Raw genomic sequence first — 26,794 nt, 5'->3', positions numbered from 1 at the left:
CCACAATGAGGTCTCCCCAGAGCCTTCTCTTCTCCAAGCTAAACAAGCCCAGTTCCCTCAACCTTTCTTCATAGGAGAGGTGCTCCAACCCTCTGATCATCTTAGTGGCCCTCCTCTGGACCTGTTCCAAGAGCTCCATGTCCTTCTTGTGCTGGGGGCCCCAGGTCTGGACACAGTACTCCAGATGGGGCCTCACAAGAGCCGAGTAGAAGGGGACAATCACCTCCCTCTCCCTGCTGGCCACTCCTCTTTTGATGCAGCCCACAACACAGTTGGCTTTCTGGGCTGCAAGCACACACTGCTGACTCATGTCCAGCTTCTCATCTCCACCAGGACCCTCAAGTCCTTCTCTGCAGGGCTGCTCTCAAGGAGATCTTCCCCCAGTTGGTATTAATACCCGGGATTGCCCTGGCCCAAGTGCAGCATCTTGCATTTGGCCTTGTTGAGCCTCATTAGGTTTTCATGGGCCCACTTCTCCAGCCTGTCCAGGTCCCTCTGGATGGCTTCCCTTCCTTCCAACGTATTGACTGCACCGCTCAGCTTGGTGTCATTCACAAACTTGCTGAGGGTGCACTTGATGCCATCGTCTGTGTCACTGATGAAGATGTTGAAGAGCACTGGTCCCAAGACCGACCCCGGTGGGACACTGCTTGTGACTGGCCTCCATCCTGACACAGAACCACTGATCACAACCCTTTAGCTGTGTCCAGCCAGCCAGTTCCTAATCCATTGAACAGTCCATCCTTCAGATCCGTACCTCCCCAATTTAGAGAGAAGGATGTGGTGAGGGACCACGTCAAAGGCTTTGCTGAAGTCCAGGAAGATGACATCTGTCACCCTTCCCCTGTCCACTGATGCTGTCACTCCATTATAGAGGGCCACCAGTGCAGCATGAATGAACTTGAGGCTTACTAGGCACTAGAAAATCCAAATAATAGCAAAGTATTCTGAGATTCTCAGCTGCGGAGAAAGCTGTGAGAGATGCTTTCACCTTATTAGGCACTGAAATCCAGTGATGGAGCATTATTAATTAGAAATCACTACTTTCTCAGTCTATCTTTTCTTAAATCTACTTGATCCTCCTTACACTTACTCTCTTCTTTCAGTTTCACTTTTTTTGAAGGAATATCTACACAGGCTGTAATGATCTCTGACTCTTCTGTTCTGCATGTGACCTTCTATTTCTAGAAGTCTGAGTAACATCTGATAAGTCACATTCAAAGTATGTCTGTGCCCCATGGTATCATCATCACAAATTTCACTCCATAATAGAATACTGGGTTTGTTCCAATAACTGTACTTCCATGTGAGGTCACAAAAAGTAGGTCAATTAGAGCCTTCACCAAGGCTCCAGAGATTGCAGGTCTGAACTCAGCAACTGTCCAGTCCACTGTGGGATTCTCTCTTTGAAGCTTCTGGAACCCATCTGGTCAAGAAATGTTACCTATCTACTTGTTTTGCAAAGAAGCAACAAGTCTCTAACTCAGCTGATGGAGTGAGGCAAGCACTTTTGTGTCAGTTGTCATATCTCAACGTAGAATGCAAACCCTCCTATTTTAAGTATGGCTCACTATCATCTAGGCTACTTCTCTTCTATGATATTCAGATCCCTTCTTCTGTTGGGACATCTAAGAATAGCCCATTGACTCAGAAACCTCAACATGAACTTCCCTGTCACTAATCTCACTGATAGTTGAACAACATATAGCGGCAGCTATACCAGCCACTTTGACCTGGCAATTTTGCTATCTGCTTGCAAGCTGGACCTTTGATAGCTGGGTTAATCTTAGAAATAGCTCCAGAGTCTGCTAGTTAGATATGAAATGTATTCATGCAACATTAACTTCAAGGAAAGTTTCTGAAACAGTCATGTAGAATAAGAAGTCCAGTCAATCAGTGAAGGGGCTGAACAAATGTCTGGAAGGCATTCATATGAGCAGCTCCAAACACGTTCCTGGTATTAAAAATGTGGTCAGAACTAAGTTCCTCACAATGACCTTCCAGTGCTGCATTTTGAAGAAATACGTTCTCTGTAAACATCAGGATTCTACTCTGCCTTTGCTGACACTGAATTCAACTGAATCTGTCTGTTTAGCTGTATTAAGTCCTATATCACAACGATCTCACTTTTTCCCTCCACTTTTCTCGAACAGTTTTTAGTTGACTATAAATCTGCTTCTTTTTGTGACCTTTGCAACTTTCCTGAGATTCCAGCAGTCTTCAATTGGACTTCTCTACCCAAACACAGTACATGTTCCATATTATTAGGACAAGACAATGTGAAGACTAATTTTGATAAGGTGGTCTGGGGTTATTGTATAAATCAGCTTTATAATCTGTGTTATTTCCAGGCAAAATCTAGAATTTTAAGAAATCACATGCACCTAAGTTGTTCAGAATTTACCTTGCTACATTGACAAAATCAATTTGTTCTGCTTCAAATCCAGATATTTTTAGTCCAGACCAGCCATCAAAAACAGATAAGTTATCTCCTTGCTGCTCTGTAAGCTGACCTGTATATCTCTCTCACTCACTCATCTCTCACAACATATAAGGTAAAATATAAGGTAAATCTTTCTGCTTGGTTTAGGAACATGTTAAGGCCATGGAAGAATCTCTAAACCTTTTAAAATATTGTGGTTTGGATTTATTTGTCAACTCTGGGAGAGGAAGCAACATCACAACCATTTTTTTCACTTACACAGCTGAAACATCTCACTGCCAAGAATGAGTTTGCCAGTCATCAGTGCTGCACACTGACTAAGCTGTCTAGATGGACCACTATGATTCCATGGTAAATGATCTTTTGTTCAGTGTTTTTTTTTGTTTGTTTGTTTGTTTTTCCCCAGCAATATTTCATGCAGCCTCTGAGCCCATACAAGTTTAGGATCTGCTTGGAGTATTGTAAAGTTAAATCACTGTAACTGAAAATTTGAATGTCTTTTGTATTGTGCAGAGAGCAAAGAAGCTCCAACCACAGAAATACTCAAATGTTATTATTATGGTTTAAAGTGAAGGATCTTTGAACTATTTGAGATTGACCATGAAGACTCATAGCTCCCACATTTAATAAAATTGTCAATTGTTTTTTACTTAAAGTTATTTCCTTTCACATCATTAGGAAAAGTCCTTTATATGTGAATAGCATAGGATAAAATACATAAATATACATCCAATGATTTTAAGATGTGTGTAGCACACTTCCTAGAAAAATGAAGCTATAATTTATTTCAAGTAACTATCCAGACACTGGGTCTTGACTGGCCAAAATCTCCCTAGCTTCATGGAATTTACTCAAATACATTGTTTTAGAACATTTCATCAAGGACTAGATACACTATCTGTTTGATCAGATAACTTTAAAAATGCCAGTTAATGTTAAATCTGGTGAAAAGGAGCCACCAAGTTCGGCTTTAGTTATTCTCTCTTAGATTACTCTGCAGTTTAGTTCAACTTCAGCAATTCTATGTTTTGTTTTATGTTATCTTCCATGAAATGCCCAGCACTCCAACCTAAGCTTAGATGGGATACACCCCCTGAAATGTTGCTTTTCCTTAAAGACTACACCCTGCCAAGATCTGGTCGCTACTGTGGCTATATAGATACATTAAAACACAAATATAGTTTATTCTAAGAACCTGTTCAACATTTCTGAACATATGACATGATCTATTTGTATTGTTAAAATATTCTCATGAGGACTGAGACTGGAGATTTGCACATGCCTCTTCTTTTGTTATTAATATGTCTAACTTCAGCACGGAAATGAAAACCTATTGTGCAGTCTCCAAGTTAGAGTATGGGTTTTAAAGAACCCTCAAAAAGTCACATGCCTTCGAGCTATGACAGTTGCTCACAGCAGAGAGTGGAAATGAGGAGATCTGATTTATTACAGTAAATAAGAGAAGAGCTTTAAGGGAGCTTTTGTTTTTACAGTGGTATTCAATGCTTTCAACTCTGTCATCATTTTAATTTCTCCAGCACTTACTTGGCAGCTTGCATTAAGCTGTAAAAGCAACCAGAGTGTTTGAATATAGTTTATTTTTGTATGGTTTTTGTTTGTGTTTCATTTTGCTTTATCTTTTCTTTGTGTGCTGTTTCTTGGCTTCCTTCTCCCAGAACTGTTGCTCTTTCATTCTTGACAAAAACTTGCTTCAATATCTACCGCATTCATTCAGAGGCTTTATAGATTTCAGTGGAATTTTGGGTTGGCTTAAGGAAATAGGCTCTATCAGCATCACCAAACACTGAACATGTTAAAAAAAAGGTGTTATTTTTGTTGGATGTATGTACACTTAACTGAACTTCAGCTCTCAGTATCTAGTTTTGTTTGAACCAGTAGAATCTGGGAGTTATGACTGTAGGGTATTATTGTTTAGGGAAGATGGACAAGAAAATGCAGAGAGTAATGGAAGAGGGGAGCAGAGAGAGGCTGATGCATGCTGCCTTTAGGAAACCCTTCCCAGGTCTTCTGTTTCTTGAGAATTATGGCAATACTACCACAATCAGTGAAACACCTTTTTTAATGAAGTAAACATGGACTAAGACATGGACAAAGGGAGATCCAACTGGAACTTATTGTGGGGAAGAGATTTTGTAAAGTAATTTACATTAATCTTTAAACTTTAGAACAGATCAATGAACAAATTCATTAAGCAGTTTTGAAAATGATTGCTGAGACTGATGTGTGCTTCTAAAGCAAGGAGAATTTTGTTAACATTGTGTTAATATAAGTTGATGTAGAAAATGTACATTGCAGTTGAAGAGGAAATATAGTAGCCAAAACTTGCCCATATGAGGCATTTAGGTCAGCTACCAGTTTGGGAGGTTATTCCAGGACCTGGAAGGCAGCTGTAAAATTTAATTATTGTTTTTAAAATAGATACTGAGGATTTACTTCTGCCAATGCAACTGATGGCTGTACAACTACAGGCATATGTGCTGCTCCTGCTGTTTTGAGTAGAACTAATGAGAAAGAGACAAAGTTGTGAATGTTAATTGTCAAGGCACTCGCTGCTGTTTTCACTTCCTCCAGACCTAACTGTCCCACAGTACAAGCAATAATGTTACTTAACATGTTAACGTTAAATGTTAGTTAAAATGCTACTTCAAGATTCCTATAAACTGAACAAATTTTTAACTCTGGTATGAGAGCAAAGATACATGTAAACAAAATGAAATCTCCCAAATTATTGATGACCAAGGACAATGCCTTGAAGAACTATTGTCTTAAAGTACATCTCCAATGTAAATGTCTAATCCCATTGAGTTTACTGGATCAAAGCTATTATTTTATCCTAAACTACTAATCTTTTTTACTTTCTACTCTTCTCTACATAGCATGTTTCCGACCTTTCTTCTCTTCACTCTGCTGTTGTCCTCAGAACCACTTACTGACACTGTTGATTTATGGGAAAAATACAAACATTGCTCCTCCTTTTTATCCCTGTCCATTTTTATTCTTCCGTTCCCTTCTCCTAATTCAATTTTGCATGTTACTATCCTATTTCTTTTCTTCAACTGGAGGATTCTGAACTCTGTTCACAGGTTTCACTTTAGAAAGCTTTATCACATGCTGGAGGTGAATGGAACTATTTTTGATGTGTATGCTTAAGTTCTGGACCTGCAGGTAATCTCTTTTCTCAAGTAAATGAGCAATAACTTCAATTAATTCAAATAGGAGCTGAGTTTATTGAACACTGCAGGATTTGACTGCTGAAGATAAGCAGACAACCGATTCACAGCTCAAGTTCCTATATAGGTAGATTAATTCATGCACTTTGTGAAGTACTTCCCGTTTTTACCACAGTAATAGAAAACTGCTAGAAACTTGAAGAAATTGTCTGCACGTTAACCTTGGCTATCTTCTCTGGGTGCCCCTGCTTGAGCAGGAAGATGGACCAGATGACCATCAAAGGTCCCTTCCAAGACCAACCCTTTTTTGATTCTTTAATGTGACAGTAAGAGATATTCTACAGCTTTGTTATTCAATCTTTTTCTCAATTTGAGTTAATCTTTTTAACACATACATTGAAGGGTGAAGGTGTAGAGAACAAGTCTTATGTGGAGTGGCTGAAAGAACTGGAGTTATCTAGCCTAGAGAAAAAGGGGCTTAGAGGAGACCTTACTGCTCTCTAGAATTACCTCAAAGGAGGTTGCAGCAAGGTGGAGGTTGGTCTCTTCTCCCAAGCAACAAGTGACAGCACAAGAGGGGATGGCCTGAAGTTGCGTCAGGGGAGATATAGTTGGGATATTAGAAAAAAATTCTTTTCTGAAATAGTTGTGAAGCTTTGGAGCAGACTGCCCAGGGAGCCAGTTGAGTCACCATCCCTACAGGTATTGAGAAGACACGTAGATGTGGTGATATGGGACATGGCTTAGTTGTAGACTTGGCAGTGCTAGGGTAATGCCAGACACACTGGACATTTTCATTCTGACAGTGCCATATTTCATTATTTATTAATTATTAGATATCAGCTATTAACTTTGTTAAAAAATATGCTTTGTTTAACTAGGATGTATTGTAACTCGTGGCACTGCATAATAACTTTTTATAATATTGTGGTCGTGTGTCTACAATACATAATTTGTCTTTCAAAGATGGTTGCCATTTTTTTGCATTAAATTTTCTGAGTCTTGACTTACCTACACCATTATTGACTGTACAATGGTGTAGAAAAAATGAAATAGATCATACTGATTTTTAATAACAGAAGGGTATCATACAAAACATTTTACAAGTAATCATGTTTCAATACGCTTATTAGTGTTGATTGCAAACAATTTGTGTGGTCACTACTGTAAAAAAAAACTCAATAGGAAAATTGTCTGTCTAGATTTAACCTTTACTAGTGTTACTTTTTGAGATGATTTCAGTCTGTGTAACTTTCATAGGCTTTGATGGGAGTTGGCCAATACGTTGACCGGCATATGATCTACACATAGACAATTAGTGACATTTATGTCTAACAAGGCCAAAAGCAAAATTCCCGTTTGCTTCCATGAGATGAGAATTTACTTCACACAGTGAACACGTAACAAAACTTTGGATGAAGTAGGCAGTTGGTGAATCCTTTGGAGATGAGATTAAGAGGATAAGTGGAGCCAGGACAACCATGTAGGGAAGAGGAGGACTGATAGTTGCCTCAGGAAGGCCGCAGAGGTGGGGAAATATGTCCTGGTGTGCCCAGAGCAGGTTCAGCACAGTGCCATACTATCAGAGGGCCTCCCCCGGGCTTTTCCACCTAGAACTCCAGCTCTGCAGAGGCTCAGCTTCAGTGCTAGGATGGCCACCATCTTCGAGAAGAAGTGCAAGAGAAGTAGGTGGAAACCACCATGGAGGCGCCAGGTGAGGCCTCCTCCAATGTGAAGGCTGGTTGTAGGGTTCTACTGGCTGCTGGAGGGGGGCGGAGCCTACAGCCCCTACTAGAGGCCAATGAAGCATCACTCATCATTCCATGCAAATTAGGAGAGGGCTTCTGGGTGAGCACAGGGTGCCATCACGTGCCCTCTTCCAGACTCCTGGATGACGTCATGAGTCCAGTTCACGTAAGAGCCCCCCGCAGCGTACCGTACAAGGACAGGTTACAAGGGCCCAGGTGAGCCCCGGGACCAAAGCACACCCCTCGAAACTGAGACCCCTCCCTCAGCCCCGCCCATTTCTTCTGGGGAGCCAATGGGAGCCTTGCCCAAACTCTCTTCTGATTGGCTGGCTGCCTGACATGCAAATAAGCCCTAACGTCACTTCCTGGGGTAAATCGGGCGCCATTTTCTCTTTCTGGCTCTGGATGAGGAGTGGGCAGGGGCTGGGGTATAGGTGCTAGGCGCTGCACTTAGAGCCTGAGTTGCACGCAGCCCTAGCGATGCCGGTGCCGCCGCCGACTTCGCGGTGCACGAAGTGAGCACGGCAGCCAGTAGGAGGAGGAAGTGGTGGTGGTGTTGGTGCTGGTCGCGGTCGTGCTGGTTGGTGGTGCTGGTCGCGGAGGAGGAGGAGCCGCGAGGCTCTGGGCACGGCGCGTCAGGGGCGCGGCTGCGGCCGTGGTTGCGGTGACTGTACTGCGGCGGAGCCCGGCCCTGCAAGCTGCAGCGTGGGCCCCCGGCCCGGCGGGAGCGGCGGCGAGGCAGCGGGGAGGCGGGCTCCCCCTGCAGCCCGGACGGGTAAGTGCATCAGGGCTGAGGCGGCGGCGCGCACGTCCGGCCCCCTGAGACGCGGGGTGGTGGAGTGGACGCGGGAGTACCCGGCCGCGCAGGAGGGTTTCCGGAGGCGGCGCGGCGTGCCTGCATGTGGGCTAAAGTGGCCTTGTTCTCTTGTCCGCTGGCGCTGCTGCATCCCCATTCCCTCCTTGTCGAAGGATTATGGGCAGCGGGGATGTAACGGGGGTGAGGAGATGGTCTTGGAATCATAGAACGGTTTGAGGATTTTGGGAGCTCTGTCTCCCAGTGCGGCTGCTGAAACCGAGGGAGGACTCCAGCAGTGCTTTGCTAAACTAAACGACGGTGATGTCAAGCCATTGCTTCTTGTGGGCATCACACGCGGGCTTGTGTCAGAATCATCTCCCTGTCCCTTGCTTGCAGTGGGTATGAGCGGAGGAGGGACTTCCGGGTTTGTCTGCGATCTGGAACTAGAAATCAGTGCACTGTGGCTTTCGAGTGCGGTTTTAATGCTCTGTGTTTAACGTTTTGTACACAGCTGTTCAGGACCTCATTTTGTTCTAATTTCTGCCTATGCCCAGGCGGTCGTGTATCTGAGGAACTCGTTTGTTGTGTTGTGAGATCTCTGGATGATAACTCTTAATTACTTAAAGGCAATATGGGTATTTGAAATAGTTTTATTGCCACAGAACTGTAATGTCTATGTTAATAGTACGCGTGCAAAATGAGAAACGTAGTGTTAATGAGATGTAAAAATTCTCTATTAAATTCATGTGGTTATTCAGTGTAACATATGTCTTTGAAGAAATAAAAGCTTTATAATTAACATCAACAAACATAACCTGTAGAGTGCAAGTCAGTACATCCATATGGGTAGGCTTGCCTTGTGTTTGAGAGTGAGTAGATGTGAGTGTTTTTTTCCTCCCCTATTTATAAATAGATTAAAACATAAGTGTTTGACTTCTGCTGCAGCAGTTCAGTTTTGTACTAGGAAAGTTACATGCAGCTCTCTACCTGCTGGTGTGTAATGTTGTGTTGGAGAAAACAGGTTGATTTCTTCGAATGTCTTCTGTAATCAAGGACACACTTAACTCCTTAAAGCTTTAAATAACTATAATAAAATATTTATAAAGACTGACTCTTGGGATCTCCAATCTATATTCTGAAAATCTTAATACTCTTTTTAATAAATCTTTTGTTTGATTTTGGACAAGAAGAGGGGATTTCTAGCAATATTCAGAGAAATTGTGTATAGTAAATATCCAGTATTCTTAATTATGACTTAATGTAATTTGTAAGAAGAACTGTAATAATAGCAGGTGACTTAATGGAAGCTTTATTAAAAGCAAAGCAAAACCACAGCAGCCCTTTCTGACTTCTTACAGTTAAAACCATCTCAAATTTTGAGGAAGCAATTGTAGAATGGCTTAGATTGGAGTGCAACTTGAAGATCATCTAGTTAGAAACCACCTGGTGTGGGCAGAGTTGCCACCCACTAGATCAGACTGTCCAGGATCGCATCCAGCCTGACTTCATATGCCTCCAAATATGAGGCATCTACAACCAGTGTTTCCAGTGGTTCACCACCACCTGAGTAAAAAATTGCTTCCTAACATTGAACTTAAATCTCTCCTCTTGTAGTTTAAAGCCATTCCCTTCTCACTGTCAGACTGTGTAAGGAGTCAGTCCCCCTCCATGCTTGTAAGCTTTCTTCAAGTACTGAAAGGCTACAGTAAGGTCTCCCCAGAGCCTTTTCTTCTCCAAGCTAAACAAGCCCAACTCCCTCAACCTTTCTTCACAGGAGAGGTAGGTACTCCAGCCCTCTGATCGTTTTTGTGGCCCTCCTCTGGACCCTTTCCAAGAGCTCTACATCCCTTCTGTACTGTGGGCCTCAGGCCTGAACACGGTACAGTAGGTGAAGTCTCTAAGGGCAGAGTAGAGGGACAGTCACCTTCCTGCTGGTGGCCCCACTTTTGATGCAGCTTAGGATACTGTTGGCCTTCTAGGCTGCAAGAGCATGCTGCTGGCTCGTGTCAAACTTTTCATCCATCAGGACCCCCAAGTCCTTCTTTGCAGGGTTGCTCTCAATGGATTCTTTCTACTTTTATCTGGGATTGTCATGAAGAACTTATATTTCAGGAGGCACAGATAAAAGTCCAGGGAATGGAACCATCTGTCTAATGCGTGAGATGTTAGAGTAGATAAATGCGTATAACTTCTTCGAGGGCTTGTATACCTCTTAGAATGGTACTTGGCTGAGACAAAATTGATGAAAGTAAAACCATGACCAGGCTGTCCTCAGATTCCTTTAGGCAGTTTCTTAGCATGCATATCTTCCTAGCTGCTGTCTCTGCCACTTTTACATGTTTGTTCTTTAGATTTTGAGAATTAGTTGTTATTTCTTACTTCCATTTAATTTTCAGGAAGTTATTTTTATTGTTTTCTTAATGAATTTGACTTATCAACTTTAAATGAGTTTATTCAAATGAAAATTAAGAGTTAGTTTTATATTAGTATTTGTCAACTCCAAAAATCCCTGAAATATAAGTTGGCAAATAAACCTTTAAAATAGTTCCAACCCAAATACCTCCTAACAGTCTTCATTTAAAAACAACGACAAAAAAAACCAAAGCAGAAAACCTTCAAAATCTTCTTCCAGAGTTGCTCATTAAGCAGTTTATTAGATGAGGAAATACAAATACTAAAGTTGATTGAATTTCCAATGCAGATATTATAAAGAGGAAGAAAATCTGTAAGTGTGTGAAAATGCTACTGTTGTGAGCAATTCTTTAGAGTACTGAGTGCCAGCATCCTAACAACAGGTTTGTATATCAGTTTCTGTGCAGATTTTGATGTCTGAAAATGGCCATACTGCAGCCTTTTCCTCTCTGGATTTTCTAGTAGGGTTTCTATCTAACTGTCTATTCTCATTAATTTTCTAGGAACTTCTCATCTAGTATTCCTTCAGATTTTGTTGGAGACACTTGCAAGCACGTGGAAGGTGTACTTATAGGTTGTTGCTCCAGCTCTATTCCAACTCCATATTTGATTCGATTGTGGTCATCTTGTTTCCATATGAACACAAGCTAAAATGGGACTGAATGATACAAGGGGGAAAAATCACTGCGTTAATTGGCACAGGTTTCCCAGAGACTGTTAAATCTGTCCATGCAAGTTTTGAAGATGTGAATAGGCAAGGCACTCCATACCCTGATTGTGATTTGTCTGGGTCATTTCCTGAGGTCTCTGCTAACGTAAATGAGAATTGTTCTAAGACATACATATAAAAGGAAAGCAAGTGGGAACTTCCATTTTTTGTGGTGACTTATCACTGTAAAGAGTTGAAATGCAGACATTTCCACTTCTTTTTAATGCAAGAGTTACAGTCAAAGGTGAATGAGTAGTATTTGTCTCTGACAGTTAAGACACTGTCCACGCAGTTGCTTTGTTGTTAGTATTAAAATACTCGGTTCTACTGGAAGGGGAAGAACTGCAGTAGTGATCTCTGTTGAAAAGCTGAAAGTAGTTGCATCTTATGGGTGAGTACAGATAATAGAGAAATGACGGGAACCACGAGTGTTGTGTCATTATGGAGTTTTACCTATTTGAGCACTGGATGTTGGAATATGTTGGTGGATGAAATGCCTGAGCAATGTCTGAATGCTCGGTTTAGAACTGTTCATATAAAATGAGTTTGGATTGAATCAGCTGTCACAATGATTCTTTTACCATGATGTTAACTTCTTGGGAGTTTCCCTTATGAAATGTTCTCTCTGTAAACCTGGTGTGTTACTAGCTTTTAGAAACCTCGGTTGGAAGTTATTAGAAATGAGCTTACCTTCAGCAACATGGTTGATCAAGAGTAACTCAGATTTAATTGTACTGTAGTGCTTTCATGTTGACTTTTGTTAAGAATGGCATGCATACCAACAGAAAGTTGGCTACATTATACATAGAAACTGTGTGCATGCTAAGGTTTGAAGAATGTTCAGAATGCAAAAGAAATGAGTATAAAAAGAGTATGGATAATAAACTATATAGTAATCTGAGTGTTAAACTGAATGTTTGAAGGAATGAACTCAGGAAGTTGAAATTTCATGACCGTTATGGTAGTGTGTTGCTGTATCTAATAGATGCAGAGCGTAGTTGGTGAATAACTTAAAATCTTACTGCCAAACAGTCTGCTTAAAGACCAGCTGAATAAAATTGTACATAGTATAGAGGCATCAGTCTTACCGGATTGAACATCAACTACTTGAAAACTGTAAAATAAGTCATCCATGCTCAAAATTCTTTTGTTGTTGTTGTTGTTGTTACTACTTTGTCTTTCTTTTAGATTAATGACTTCAATTTCAGAAAGTTTGCTGGTCTTTAAAAACACAAAACTGAGATAGATGGGTGTAATGTACAGTGTATTACCTTTTTGTACTAAGGTTGCGTCAAAAAGTGTCTGCTTCATCTTCTACAATAGTAAGCTAAAGGACTGAGGTGAAGGAACTGTTTCCAGTGGAACTTACTGTATTGAACCACAGCTCCCTCTGGCAGAGCTGAGCTTGGTGTTGTGCTGTCAGCTCTGTTGTTGTCTGAAGTGGATCTTGGGGTTGGTGCACATAACCTGCCTTCATGGAGAAACTGGTAATGAAGCATTAACTGGAGACTGCAAATTCCCGCTGACTTTGGTTTAAGAAGAGTACTTTAAGTCTTTATTTTACTTCTTGGATTCTGATAGTAGAATGCCAGACTAGATAATGTGATTTATTGTGTTCTTTATAGGTTCCTGACCCACACTGCTGGTGGTATCAGAATGTCTTCCAGACTTCTTGCCAATAAAAAAGAATAGAAAACAAGACTAGCATCTGTCCAATGGGGCTCACTCTCCATTTTTCTCTACACACCTTTCCTTTGTGGGGAGAAGAAGAGGAGAATAGCATGTGAGTTCTTTGACTTTTAGTTTAATTATATAAATAAGTTGTATATTTTGTACATACATTAATATTTTTTTCCTTGAACAATGACAAATTAGAAAACTTGATTTTTTTTTTTCTTGCTGTTGCTAAGACTTCAGCCTTCTGTGGGAGGCTTTTCTTTTCATAAGCTATTTTCAGAGAAAAGATATCGTTTTGACAACCAGCATCTTTCTGTTTGTTGAAAAGTAGCTTTTCACAATGTTCAGGACCATCAAGACTCAGGTACTGTTTTGGGTATTTTCCCTATGACCCCTTGCCCTGGGTAGTTGAATTGTTTAGAAATAGAACTCTGCTGTCTCTTAAACTTGTCTTCAGGGAACTATTTAAGAAGAAATAACTGTGAGGCTTTCATTAACCTAAACAAACAAACAAAACCAGTGTGGGGTTGTTTTGTAACATTTTGTGCCTATTTAATTTTTGTAGATTTTAGACATTTGAGAATAAACTGCATTTCCCTGTCATCTAGGGAGGTGATATATACACCTACTTCTAAAGCAAAGTCTGTAGACATTGCTTATGTTTGTACTGGGAGCTGGAGCTATACAACTGGTAGTCTCGTACCACAGCTGCCTGAGTAGAGACAACAGCCCAGCTGCTGGGGGTGCACTAGACCCTTGGTGGTGGTATGTCCTAGGACACGACTGTCCAACGTTTTGCCCTTGCCTGGGCTGCATTGAGTGAAGAGAAGTTGTCTGGGCCATGTATAAAATAGTGTAGTTAATGTAACAAAACTTTTTATACTTCAATATTTTTATTACAATATTTTTAAAAAGAGCAACAAAAGCATAAAACTAGCGGGATATTTGACTTTGTTTTTGTGAAACGAATGCTTCAGTGTTTGATTTGGTGGAAGTGATTGCAATTCTTAGTGAGTTCTCAAGGTGTTCGTCAGATTTTTGACGAAATTTACTCTTTTTGTACTTCACACATGGAAATCGTTCACAAATATATACACGGTCAAAAAGGAATGACATGAGTAAGGTGTGGCTGTGAAGCAAAGAATCTTTCTCTGCTAAGATAAGGCTTATAAAAGTCTAGTAAAGAGACATGGTCAAATTTTTCTGAGTTGAATGTCTGATTGCATTGCTATATGTTCTGTTTAAAATCTTGTAGCTAATTGTTGACTGAAAATGGAGTTGGAAATACATAAAAAATTGATTATTTTTCCAGCAATCTCAAAACCTATTCTCAAACTCCTCTGTCAAAATGGGAAGCATGCTTGCATATGGTGCTGTTCACAGGACTGTGTTTAGCCAATGTATCAAAATGTATACAGTTATTCGCCATAACTTAAGTTATACACTGCACTGTCCCCTGTGGCAGCATTAATATCATACTGACAGTTTGGTTGTTGCCAAGTAATGAATGTGTGCTCAGGGCTGGGCTGGGCCACAAAGACAGACCTACTGTCATGATTGTGCAGGGCAGGGGGTGGGCTGTGTGTGGCCCACAGGTTAGACATGCCACATCTAGACAGATGGATGCATTGTGCAACAGTCCTTCAAGTAAGTGACCACCAGCAGATATTCTTTCTTTTTTGTGATGTGGTTTTAGTGAAATGTTTGGTCTATGAGTTCATCTCCAGCTATCCTATCTTTCAGGAGAGAGTGGAATAGGGTGTGAATTCAAATTCTGGTCTAGTTCAAGGTGGTAAAGCAACATGCACTTCAGAAGAGGACACCAAAAAGTATATATGTTTCAAATACTTGTCCCTTTTCAGCAAATTTAGCAATCATTGTCATACAGCTGTAGTTATTAATTACTCTAGAAGCCTATTTTGTGCTAGAGTTAGTTTATGGCAGCAGATGTTCATAGAGGGGGGGAAAAAAGGGAAATCTGGGTTTAACTAGCAGTTGTATTTAAAGCATATACGTGAGTTGCCTCTCTTTATAATTTGGTTTGTTGTCACATTTTGGCATTGTAATGTTTAAGGCGAAAGGTGTTGATAATCCTCTTTCCTAAAAGAGTAAAATTCTTATATTTACTTTCACCTGCAAAACCACAAAGTACACTCCAGCTACCATATAGACATGAAGGGGTATGGAAGAAGAGACTTGTTTGTTTGGGTAGGAGAGAAGAAACCAAGGGGTTCCACCCAACTTTGTTTCCTCCTAGAGAGGAAGGAAGTAATCTACAGATTGATCATACGAGTAATTGGTTTAGGGCTTTCGCTTTTATTTGTTGAGTATATTTTTGACATTTTATTTTTTTAATACTGTTAAATGTGAGTACCTGTATTCAATTATGACGTTTTTTAATTTCCTTTTCAGGAAAAGTGCAAAATGTTTCAAATTCCTGTTCAAAATCTTGATAATATCAGGAAGGCTCGCAAAAGGGTGAAAGGCATTCTTGTGGAACTTGGGCTTGACAGCTGCAGGGAATTGTTGAAGGTAAAGTATTTCAAGTAATGTGAAATGGTCTTGAAGAAAACCTTTAAAAATACTTTGTTTATTGTATACATGATGTTCTTCTGGCCTAGATCTTTTTGATGAGGTAAAGAGGAGAAAATTGCATCTTCAGTTGAAGGATTATTTAAGTCTGAGTGCCTATATGCTAGAAGTAGAACTTAGTTTTTTAGTACATGATGTTGAAAGAAGCTTCATTTCTCAGCAAAATATGTTACAGATGGTGCTGTGTGTTCTCTGCTAGTAATAATTTCACCAAAAAGAAACTGTATGACTTTAGGAAAAATGCTACTGACTAATGAAATGCTGTCTGTCTATTACGTAGTAACATTTTTGTCTTTTTCAAATCACAGAGGAAGACTCGATATATGGGAGCTTAATTGCTTTGAATAGGTTCAAGAGGAAATGTCTGAAGGATATACAAATAAATGTAACTTCTAAAAATCAGCAAGCCATATATCCAAATCTTTTACAGGCTTTTAAAACTTGTCTCCAGGAAAAAATACCAAACTTGACTTACTGAGTCATGGTTCAGTTCTGTATCTTTAAAAGCATATGCAAGTATGCTGAGGCAAAGTGAATCTAGTACCATTGTTACCACTTACTGCAGAAAGTGCTGTACAATAAGCCAGAGGCATTTAAACATCAGATTGGCAGTCCTAATACTGGGAAAAAGTATAAACATAGCAATTTGGTTACTGAATGCAGGCTTTTCTGGCTCTGGCGTGTTCATGACTTCACATTGACTGTAGCCAAGAGCTGGGATTAATTCTGTGTGATGGTACTGAAATAACTCTTTCTAGGGGGGCTGTTGTCTTCTGGGGTGTTCTTGGAACATGTGTAAGTAAATGATTTAAGTGCTTAAGGCCTACATGCATATCTAAATCTGGAACGTACTTGGTTATTGTGGTTGAACAGTGCTATATGTAAATAAATGTAAGAGCTCGGAAAGCATATTTGTCTAGTATTTTTATTTATCACTTTTTACTGTGCTGTATTTTGTAGATAAACCTTCAAAAACTCGTCTGTCTTGATGCTTTGAAGATGTTTTGATGATGCTAGTGCGTTAGGGATTTTTTTTTGCTGTAAATTTGGTTGCAGTTTTAAGTTTTTTATTATCTTTGGGATTTGATAGTAAACAAGAAATACACTTTCCTGCTGTGGTTTTCCTTTTTTTTTTTTTTAATAAAATTTTTAAAGGTATTGGACATAAAACAATTGTGTGCAAGTTTACATCCTGGAAAAAAACTGTGAAATATGAACCCAAAAATATGAAGTAATTCTTCTTCAACCAAGTTTATAACTTAAAATCTGTTTCTCCAGACAGTCTAGGGCTGTTTAGTTTGTATGGCTTTTCTTTCTTACAAAAAGGGTGTTTTTCTTAATAGAGAAGTAGTTCAAGGTGTTTTTTTCTTCTCCTTCAAATATTAAGGTGGATTTCTGGACTTTGTGCTTTTGAGAAGACAGAACAATTGAGGAAATGGTATGAAGTGACATGATACAGACTTGACTTCTTGTCTGGACTTAAAATTTGGTCTTAAATGCTCCGAATAAGGCATGATAATGGACGGTAGCTTGAGGAAAATGAGGGAATGTTTGTGTACAACTTAGTAACTCTTGGTAGATTGACCAGACAGAAGGATTATATGTTAGCTAGAAGTTCTTAATTGTTCTCTACTAGGAAGCAAACATCTACCTTCTGTGTTAAACTACATTTGAATGTCAAAATAACTTTCACTGTACTGTCAGAGGATTTCCTTTGGGTAAATCTTTCTAGCTTCTTTAGCATACTGTGTGACTTTGTTTATAAGCTTTCATTTAAACTCTGGCACTTAAATCTGTTCTAGAAAACAATGATTTTTTTGGTAGAGGGGAGAAAACAATTCTGTTTTAAAATGCTTTTCTCTTCAAAAACGTTTTTCTCTTCAACTTGAGGTACCTGATTGATCACACTTCTTAGATTAGTTTTACTCCCTTGTTGTATCCTTTCCCCTGTCCAGTTTTTCTCCTCTTGAAATAAACCTGGAAAGAGTGTAACGTGTTGCTTCTGGAATGCCAAGCCTATTACAGTGATAACAATTTCTCTTTACAAGACAGACATTTCAGCAAAAAGGCCTAGACCTACTTGCACATGCATTTGGGTTGTATGAATCTGGCATTCAATTCTAGGAGCCTTTCTTAATGGGGAGTACTCAAACCAAAAGTAAAACATATTTGAGCTTTGCTATAAACTTTAAGAAATGCATTCCAGTGTGTTCAGCTGAACAACTGTTTGTGAAGTTGTCTCTTTATTTTCTGTAACAAGCACTTAAAAGAAAAACGCTATCCTACAAGGCTGTGGAATTACAAAGAACAGTTACCCACAGTAAGAGAAAAGTCGGGTACTTCTAGGAGTGTCCTTACACCAAACAAGTAGATAGACTTATGCAGTAGTAAGATCCTGGTTAGAGTGGTAGGGGTTTGTTCATTGTTGCCTTGAGCCCTTCAGAATTTTTCCTAAGGAGATGTGGAGGCTCAAAAAACTAGAAGACTTATTGCAAACTTGGATATGCTTTCCTAAACTTAATTTTATTTATATATTATCACTGGCATGCCTTCTTGTCTGTTGCATAGATAATGATGCTCATGTGAGTGCAGTGCAGGCAGGAGCCTAGCACAGACAGGAGCCTAGCACAGACAGCCTGCATCAAGTAGCCTTATTTTTCTGCTTCTCAGTCTCTTTCCTCCTCTTCTTGTTGGCCCATGTATTCTATTTTGCTTGTAAATGCTACATTTTTTTTTTTAACTTCAGACTATGAAGATGTATAAATTCAGCATCTCTTGAAGGTGAGCTAACCTTAGATAGCCTTTATTATCTACTCCTGTTGTTCTGGTGGGTTTTGGTGTGCATTTGAAAATATAATACTCTCCCTGAGCATCTTGTGTAAGTGTTAAATGGAAGGAAAGGGGAAGGTGAGGTGAGAAATATGTTAACTTTCTGTAGGTTAAGCCTGGATTTGTGGTCTGTGTTCTGTCTAAGATCCTAGTGTACTGTTTGAAGCTGACCTAGGGTCTTTGGAAATGCGTAACAATGAGCAATTTTTTTTTTCCTTGGCATGAAAATGGAGGGGAACTTTGAACAGTACTCGGATTGTTCTGATAAAATTGATGAGAAGAATGCTGTAAGGAAAGCTTACTCTGCGGTTGTTGCAAACACAGTAGTAATGCTACTTTTACAACATGAGAAAATACTCTTTAAATAAGTCTCTGAAAGGTCTTTGTCTTTGCAAGTTAAAAGCATAATAATAGGGTGAAGACTTAACACTAAAATATCTGCTGCAAAGTAAGCAATTGTCGTAAGTAAATAAATGGAAGTAAATGCTGAAATACTACAGATCAAGGAGGAGGAAGGTAGAGGCAGAAAAGATCTGTGTTCACTGTGAACTTGGCTAGAGACAAGGGAAATAAACACTTTCATTTCCTTGTTTTGATTAACAGTAAAGTGTTCAGAATGCCTACTATGTTACATGAGGCAGGTATGAGCTAGTAACTGGGGTAAAATCAAGCAGAAATCAGAAGTAATTTCTTTGAATTGAGTTTTGAAACCTCTATGTGAATGCTGCATGAACTTCAGTTTATCTTGTTTTCTTGGTCCTTGGTTTTGAATTGAGACCAAATTGTACTTATCAAGCAGATTATTTCTTGTGTGCTTTTTTTTGTTTGTTTTAGAATCTTAAAAGTTTTGACCCAGGTGAAAAATACTTCTGCAACACTTCTTGGAGTGATGTCTCTCCTTGGGAGTCTGTGGGCAAAAGGAAGGTATGTGCATTCGAAATTAAGTAGATGTGCACATGGAATTGCTGAATCTTTCAGAAGTTGTGCTAAAACTAAAATATAATAGCTCTAGTAGTTATTTTCTGAATAGTGTTTGGAGGAATAATCTTCCACTACCTCTGTTCTTTTCTATAATGCTGCAGGTTATAAGGACAATTCTGTATGCGGTTTAGAGTCTTCAGGTCCCAAACATCAGTATTTCATGTGTCACACCAACGTTCTACAATTGTAGCCTCACATTATATGAAGTTAGGACATGCTTTTTTATATAATATACTTTTTTTTTTAATGGAATAATGAAAATGTGGCTGTACAGATAAACATAGATTAAGCTGAAATTTTCATTAGTTGCTTGAGATAGTGTTGTTTTACTTTATATATAGCTGGACTTTGGTGTGGATTGAGAATCTGCATAAAAGACAGGGTTGAGATGATCAAAACAAAGTATCTTAGAAACTTGCTGGAATATAAAATTATAGAAATCAGTAGGTAAAGCGTAGGAGTACACCCAGAAGAAAAGGTAGTCTTTTCTGAATCTTGCTGAAGTCTGAAGGTTCCTGGCTGTTTCTATGAGGGAGGCCTTCAACAACTTGTAAACAGCAGTAGGTATCCTCTTTTCATCCTGATAAATAGTAGTGATTTAGAATAGTATGGTGCTGGCTTGACTGAAGTTCATTTACATTTACCATTTTTAAAACTGGAATGGAGGCCACAGAGTGCAAAGTTGCATTTATTAACAAAGCCCTCAACATACAAGCTGACCAAATGCCATTCAGATTTAGCCAGGCTCATTTGGTAGAAGGTGATCTCTCCAGCACTTAGGGCCTTTGTCTAGATAGTCTTCTAGTTTTTCTTTCCTAAACTTGGATTCACAGGTTTGAGATTTGATGTTGATCCCATTTGCCAAGCTGTGTCTTCTATTTACAAAACTTGTACCTGTCTTTTGTTCAAAAAACTTTGTTTCTTTGGTCTGTATTGTTCACTTATCTTCATGCTGCCTAGATAAGAGAGAAAAGAAGTTGATCCTTTTAAGATGTTTTATTCCAGAGTTGGTGCAGTAAGGGAGAAAAAGCTGAGCTACATCAGAAAATTCTGGAGTCTGGAGAAGCCGTCTAAATAAACTAGTCTGTGGTTTCTACCAGTATGACTATTCTTACAGAGATTACAGTAGTTCAGGAGGAACTTAGGTTTTCGGAGGCTGTTGTGTCTTTCTGCTTGTCTCTAGCTTGTGGGGAAAGTTGAGACTCTAAAACAACATGTTATTTTGTTCTGGAGTACATTATTTGGAATGGAATCGATCACATTTTCTTAAGTGCTTTTATTAAGATTTTTTTATTCCATTTGTACAGTTTAGTGTTGTGCCGGTCGAACTTTCTGGATGTGCCAGTTTTCTTAAGTGGTCTAGAATTTTTATTCTCAAAAACTTCCTTACAACTGAGGTGTTATTCTTTAAGAAAGAGAAGGCCTTAGTAGCACTTGGAAACATTGAATGCAGCTGAGACTCGTGTGTGGAGAATGTGCTGACCCAGTGATCTCCTTAGGTGTCTCAGTGGAAGAACTCTTTCACAGACACTTAAAAAAAAAAAAAAAAAAAGTAGACTTTGACATATTCTTGTCCTGCTGCAGCAGTTTTTTATTTTGAGCGAAATAGTGGGACTTCAGGTTTCTTCCTACTTCAACAGAACATGAAATATGAAGCTTATTTTTCTTCAGCTGAAGTCTCCTAATTTTGACCTCCCTTAAAAAAAAAAAAAAAAAAGCTTTAAAAAGGCATGAAACACAATTTTACCCTCGACCTTGTTGCAGGTACTGAGGCAGTTTCTTAGTGGTGTACTGCAATGTGTACTACAATGCTTGTTCATATAAAAAAAGTAAAGATGTCTTTACTACAGAACAGCAAATGCAGCACTTGGACCGCTTGTGAAGTAGTATTCTCACTGGCCCTAACAATAAATGTATATACTCCCATATTATCCATATTTGACAGCAAGACGACTTTGTTTACGGAAAGGAATTCTGTTTACATGGAAATAAGTTGAGAGGGACAGATACAAATCAAAAGTGGTGATGATGGGGTGCAGCTTTTCTAAGCCTTTGACAGCTAGTTAAAAGAAGCGGCGACATCAGTTTGTCACCTGATGTCTTCAGAAGTGGAGTGGAGATTTTAATAGTGCTCTATGCTTCAGTAGTTCTCTGGTGCCAGTGGCTTTTTTCCTACCCAGTGTACTCCCAAATGCAAGTTTGAAGCTTATTCTAACTTGATATAGTGCTGTTTACCAGTAGCTGAGAACAGACACCTAAAGAATGTAAGAGCAGAAAATTACTTGGTGATATTTTCCCAGCATATACTTCAGCAGCCTTAAGCAGGCAGTGTCTTTGAGTTTGGAGGTCAGATTGTCTTGGTTTTGCTTTATCAACTGCATAGATTGTTAGTATTGCTACTAAGTGATACCTTTGTGGCTATATAAAATAAAACAAATAACTGCATATATTCTCGATTCTTAATGTGTGTTGGGCACGTATGTGGGAGATACAGCTAGACTGGATGCCTTAGTGGTGAAACAGCTTATTGTTGCTTTCAGATGTAATTTTGTAAGTGGCTGTGGTCAGTAAGGTGAAATGACATTTACATAAACAACATGTTCCACTAGATCTTTGAGTGCAGACTTGTCACTTAGGTGTTGCTGTGACTGGCTGTGTAATTAGTAGAAGTCAGCACTAACTTCCTAGGAAGTGGATAACTAGAAATGGTTGACAGGTATACACTTCTAGAAAGAGCAATTGATGTTCATGAACGTATGAAAACTAATGCTGTTGAGTAAGTAAACCAATGTTAAGTGGAAGACAGGCTTACTATTACAGTAATTCTGGGAGGAATCTGCAATAAGCATGCTAGATGAAATTTCTTAGAGGCATTAGTGTAACAAGATGTCCAGGATGTTGAGATTATGAAGTGGTTGCTATTTTATGATAAAAGGGGGTTTTATTGCTTTCTCTTTGCATTAGTTATTTGACTCTCAAATAATATGCTTAAAAGTTTAGTCTCTTATGGCTTTGTTGGCGGAAGTACTTTTCAGCCAGTGATAGGGTGTTGAAATACATACAAAAAGAAAATTAAAAAGCTCCTTACTTCTCACTTCTCCTTTCCCTTCCAATAAATAGGAGATGACCATGTTAACTAAACAAAGCTTTAATAGTTTCACGTGAAGAGGTCTGCTGCTCCTACCTGCTAAAACTTTATCTCCTGTGTATAGTGGAGTACAGATTCTTCTTATTCTGTTCTGTGATTCCCATCCTTAAATGGCTTCATAATTATTATTATTTTTTTTTTTGTGAATTGGAATAGAAATTAGCCCGCATAAGGCTTTTTTGATAAATTACAGAGGAACAAAACGGTCACAAATGTTTCTCTATTTATGTCATCTTCATGTCTGCTTCTCAGCAATAAACAGATCTTCATGGAATGGTGAGGATACATGCTGTACATCCAGTAAAGTTATTTTTGACAGATGATAGAGTAGACTTCCTTTCAAACAGAAAACAAAGTTTTGGGAACTGGAAGTTTCTAAGTGGATTTTCTTGTTTTGCTTGCAGAGATACAGAACAAAGCCGTACTGCTGTAGTTTATGCAAGTTCTCATCAAAATTACTTACTTCACTGAAGAGTCATTTGCACCGTTACCATGAAGATGAAATGGATCAAGAGCTTATAGTACCTTGCCCAAAATGCGTGTTTGCTTCTGAGCCAAAAGTAGTGGGAAAACATATCCGAATGTTTCATTCATCTAATAAGAGAATACAGAACTATACAGTCAGCATCTTGGATGGCATGAAACAATTCAGAAGTGACATCATTAACTTTACATGTCTAAAATGTAACTTTACAGACACATTGTATTATAACATGAAGAAACATGTGCTGATGAACCATTTTCAAAACTTAATAAGTACGTATTTTGGCCAGAGACCTGATGAAAGTAAAGAGAATTGTATTGAGAACTACTGCAAAAAATGTAATGCTTCTGCAAACAGCCAAGATTCTTTAATGTATCATGTCTTGACAGCTGAAACACACAGAGACCTGGAGAACAAACTTCGGTCTGTAATTTCAGAGCATATTAAGAAACCAGGACTTGTGAAACAAATGCAGATAGCTCCAAAGCTTCCCCAAAGTGTACCTGTAGCTGCTCTGTCTGTAGGTCCTCCTGTGGCCCCAGCAGGTTCCATCACAGCTCCAGCTTGTATCCAACTTGCGTTCCCACAGAATAATCAAAACCAGACTGTGGTGCAGCCGAAAGTTCAGAACACAGTCACATCACTGACTGTTCCAAGTGCCTCTTGTAGTGTTCCACATACATCTTCTACTCCAGTTGTTACCCCATCGCATGTTACTCTTGTATCCAGTCACCTTCCTGTAGGTCAGAATAATGTTAATATTCAGCCATCTCCTTCTCAGCCTCTCATTGTTTCTCACAGACTTCCTCTTAATCAGCCTGTCACAGCTGGGGCTGTTCCTCTGAATCATTCTGTTGGGACCCTAAACAGACCTGTGGCCCCTACAGTTCTTCCTGTTAATCAACAAGTCAGGCCTGGACTTTTTCCTATTAATCAATCTGTTGGTACTGTAAACAGTCCAGTTGCAACTGCACCGTTACCTGTTACTCAGCCTGTCAGCCCTGTCAATCAACCAGTTGCACCAGGAGTTCTCTCAGTGAACCATTTGTCTGAGAATGTGAATAGACCCGTTGGTCCCACAGTCCTTCCTATGGCTCAGACAGTTGCTTCAGGGGTTCTACAACTTAATCAGTCTGCTGTGTCTGGAGTTGTTCCTGTCAGACCGCCTGTCAGACCTGGATTTCTTCAGCTTAATCAACCTGTTGCCCCAGCAGTTATCCCAGTAAATCAGTCAGTTAGATCTGCACTTTCTCAAAATGCAACTTTTTTGGCTGCAGGTTCTGTACTTAGGCAGTTGATTCCAACTGGGAAGCAATTTAATGGAATACCTACCTACACACTTGCTCCAGTTTCAGTTACTTTGCCTGTACCTCCTGGTGGTGGAGTAACTGTGGGTACTCCACCACAAGTGCCTATCCAGCTAATGCAGTCTGGGACAGTGACTCAGTTATCTCAGTCACCAGCTAGTGCACCCTCTCCTCCAGTGGTTTTAACAACTCAGAGTATATCATTACAAGCTTCCCCACCTGATGCTGAAACAAGTCAGACCCTTGGAAAGGCGAAGCAGTGGAAGATTTGCCCTGTTTGCAATGAGCTTTTTCCATCAAATGTTTATGAGGTGCATATGGAGGTGGCCCACAAACATAGTGAAGTAAAAATAGAGGAGGCCCAGGAACCCGACAAACTTGCAGCTTGTGCACCCTTTCTCAGGTGGATGACAGAGAAGACGGTCCGATGTTTCTCTTGTAAATGCTTTCTCTGCGAGGAAGAACTCATGAAACATCTGTTGATGCATGGCTTAGCTTGCTTGTTTTGCACAGTTACTTTCCATGACTTAAAAAGCCTTGCAGAGCACAGCAAATCTACACACAGTGGGAAAAAGCAGTTACATGCAGATTACAGCAACAGAGGATTTCAGCTAGGTAACGAGGCTCAGGGTGACCTGGTATTTCCCCACTTTGATTTCAGTACAGTGTTACCAGAAGAGGACATTGGTGAAAGAGAAGTACACTTGGCAGTGCTCGCTGGAGTAAATTCAAGGACGCTCGTCCCCATTTACATCAAAGTGAAACCTCAGGGAGCAGAATTGAACAATGGATGCAACAAAGTGTTAACCTGTCCGTTTTGTTTCAGTTTGTTTATTAGTCAAGAAACCTATGAAATGCATTTGAAAGAGAGGCATCATGTTATGCCAACTGTACATACAATTTTAAAGTCTCCAGCTTTCAAGTGCATCCACTGTTGTGGCGTGTACACTGGAAATATGACTCTGACAGCTATTGCTGTGCATTTGCTCCGTTGTAGAAGTGCTCCCAAGAACAGCAACTCAAGTATGAAGATGCAGCTTGAGCGTACAGAGAAGAAAGAGCTACTGTTTGTGAATGGGGAAAAGCATGATTCTGTAATTAAGAGAAAACAGTCTGATACCTGCTTTGTTACAGAAGACCAAAAGAATAAGGAACAGCAGCCACTGAGCTTAAGTGCTGGACTAGCTCTGTATCCAGAAGATGAATTGTATTCGGGGCTAGTGCCTTTGAAACGACAGAAGATTAGTATTAGGACTGAGATGAAGAAAATTTCTAGTGAGGATCTCCGTGTTCTAGCAGTAGATCCTAGACAATATGATCATGGTTCGTATGAGACTCAAAAACAGTTTTTGACAGACTATTTTCATGTGAGGCCATATCCTTCAAAAAAGGAGATGCAGTTATTGTCCACGCTGCTGTGTGCTTGGAAAATTGATGTTGCATCATTCTTTGGAAAAAGGAGGAATATATGCTTAAAGGCAATAAATAGTCACAAACCATCTGTGCTGCTGGGTTTCAGTATGTCCGAACTAAAAAATATTAAGCACAAATTGAATATAAAAGATGAACCATTAGATATGTAAAAAAGCTTTTTATAACATCTAAAAGCAATCAGTAATTGCATACTTATGAATGTTGCAATTTATTATGATGAATTATTAAATTTAACTTGCAGACTGGCCTGTTGGAGGAGTGTGGTAGTATAAAAACTTTCAGTTGTGACTGCTGTTGTGAGAGGTACACAGTCGTGTATTTGAAACAGCTAAAACTTTCAGATTTACATTTCTGGAATTTGTTTTAGCTTTTTACTTTTTCTAGAGTAGTAATTTTTTGTTGGTTTTGTTCCCCTTTCCCCCTCCTCCAAGTTCCCAATAGACTTTTTATACCATTATGTAAAATGTTTGTGCTGTTAAATACAAATTTTATTTTATTTTTCTGCAATGTCATCATGTTTTCTAAACAATAAAATGTATAATGTTGTTTAAAATACTGAAGTACACTAGACGTGTTTCATCTATTTGGTTGTCCTCATAATTTTTTTAACTTGTTTTTTTGTTCTCTATACTGTAGTCTTTACATCCATTGCCCCTTCAAATTCTGAATGCAGTGGTAACAATAAAGTACCTGATAGGTGGGTTTTTTTTTTTCCTCCCATCAGTCATATTACCTGGGCCAGTTAAGTCTGGCGACTTGTACTATTAACTGCTAATAACGTGGTGGGGAATTGAGGGGCTGAGAAAGGGTCCTATTGAAGTGCTACTAAATTGAAATGGTTACATTCATCACCTGTGAAGTAGATCTTGCTAACTAGAAGCATTTACTCTTTTTGCTGGTGTTGAAACCTGTTTAACTATCTCTTGTTCAAAGCTTGGTAACAGCATTTGGTTTCTTTCTGTTTTCAAAAAGCGAAACTGATCTGGAGTGTGTCACATTGATAATGTGGAATATACAACTTCCATAAACATAACTGATCTATA

General features: G+C 39.4%; 1 protein-coding gene across 6 annotated transcripts; it reads left to right on the top strand.

Annotated features, from left to right (window-relative positions):
* Positions 1-7,749: 7,749 nt before the first annotated feature.
* ADNP2 (ADNP homeobox 2) lies at positions 7,750-26,311 on the top strand. 6 transcript variants are annotated; one of them, XM_046938109.1, is made up of 7 exons: positions 7,750-8,157; positions 12,925-13,082; positions 15,389-15,508; positions 16,956-17,006; positions 18,315-18,349; positions 19,232-19,321; positions 22,931-26,311. In XM_046938109.1, the coding sequence occupies exon 7, from the start codon at positions 23,030-23,032 to the stop codon at positions 25,898-25,900; it is 2,871 nt and encodes a 956-aa protein (XP_046794065.1). In that variant the 5' UTR covers positions 7,750-8,157; positions 12,925-13,082; positions 15,389-15,508; positions 16,956-17,006; positions 18,315-18,349; positions 19,232-19,321; positions 22,931-23,029; the 3' UTR covers positions 25,901-26,311. The 6 variants fall into 6 exon arrangements, with proteins under 6 accessions (XP_046794065.1, XP_046794063.1, XP_046794064.1 ...); XM_046938107.1 differs by having other exon boundaries at positions 15,877-17,006; XM_046938108.1 differs by lacking the exon at positions 16,956-17,006.
* The last annotated feature ends 483 nt before the right edge of the window (positions 26,312-26,794 follow it).

Source organism: Gallus gallus, chromosome 2 (assembly GCF_016699485.2).
Source record: "Gallus gallus isolate bGalGal1 chromosome 2, bGalGal1.mat.broiler.GRCg7b, whole genome shotgun sequence".
Lineage (NCBI taxonomy): Eukaryota > Metazoa > Chordata > Aves > Galliformes > Phasianidae > Gallus > Gallus gallus.
This window is presented reverse-complemented; position numbering and strand designations above follow the sequence as displayed.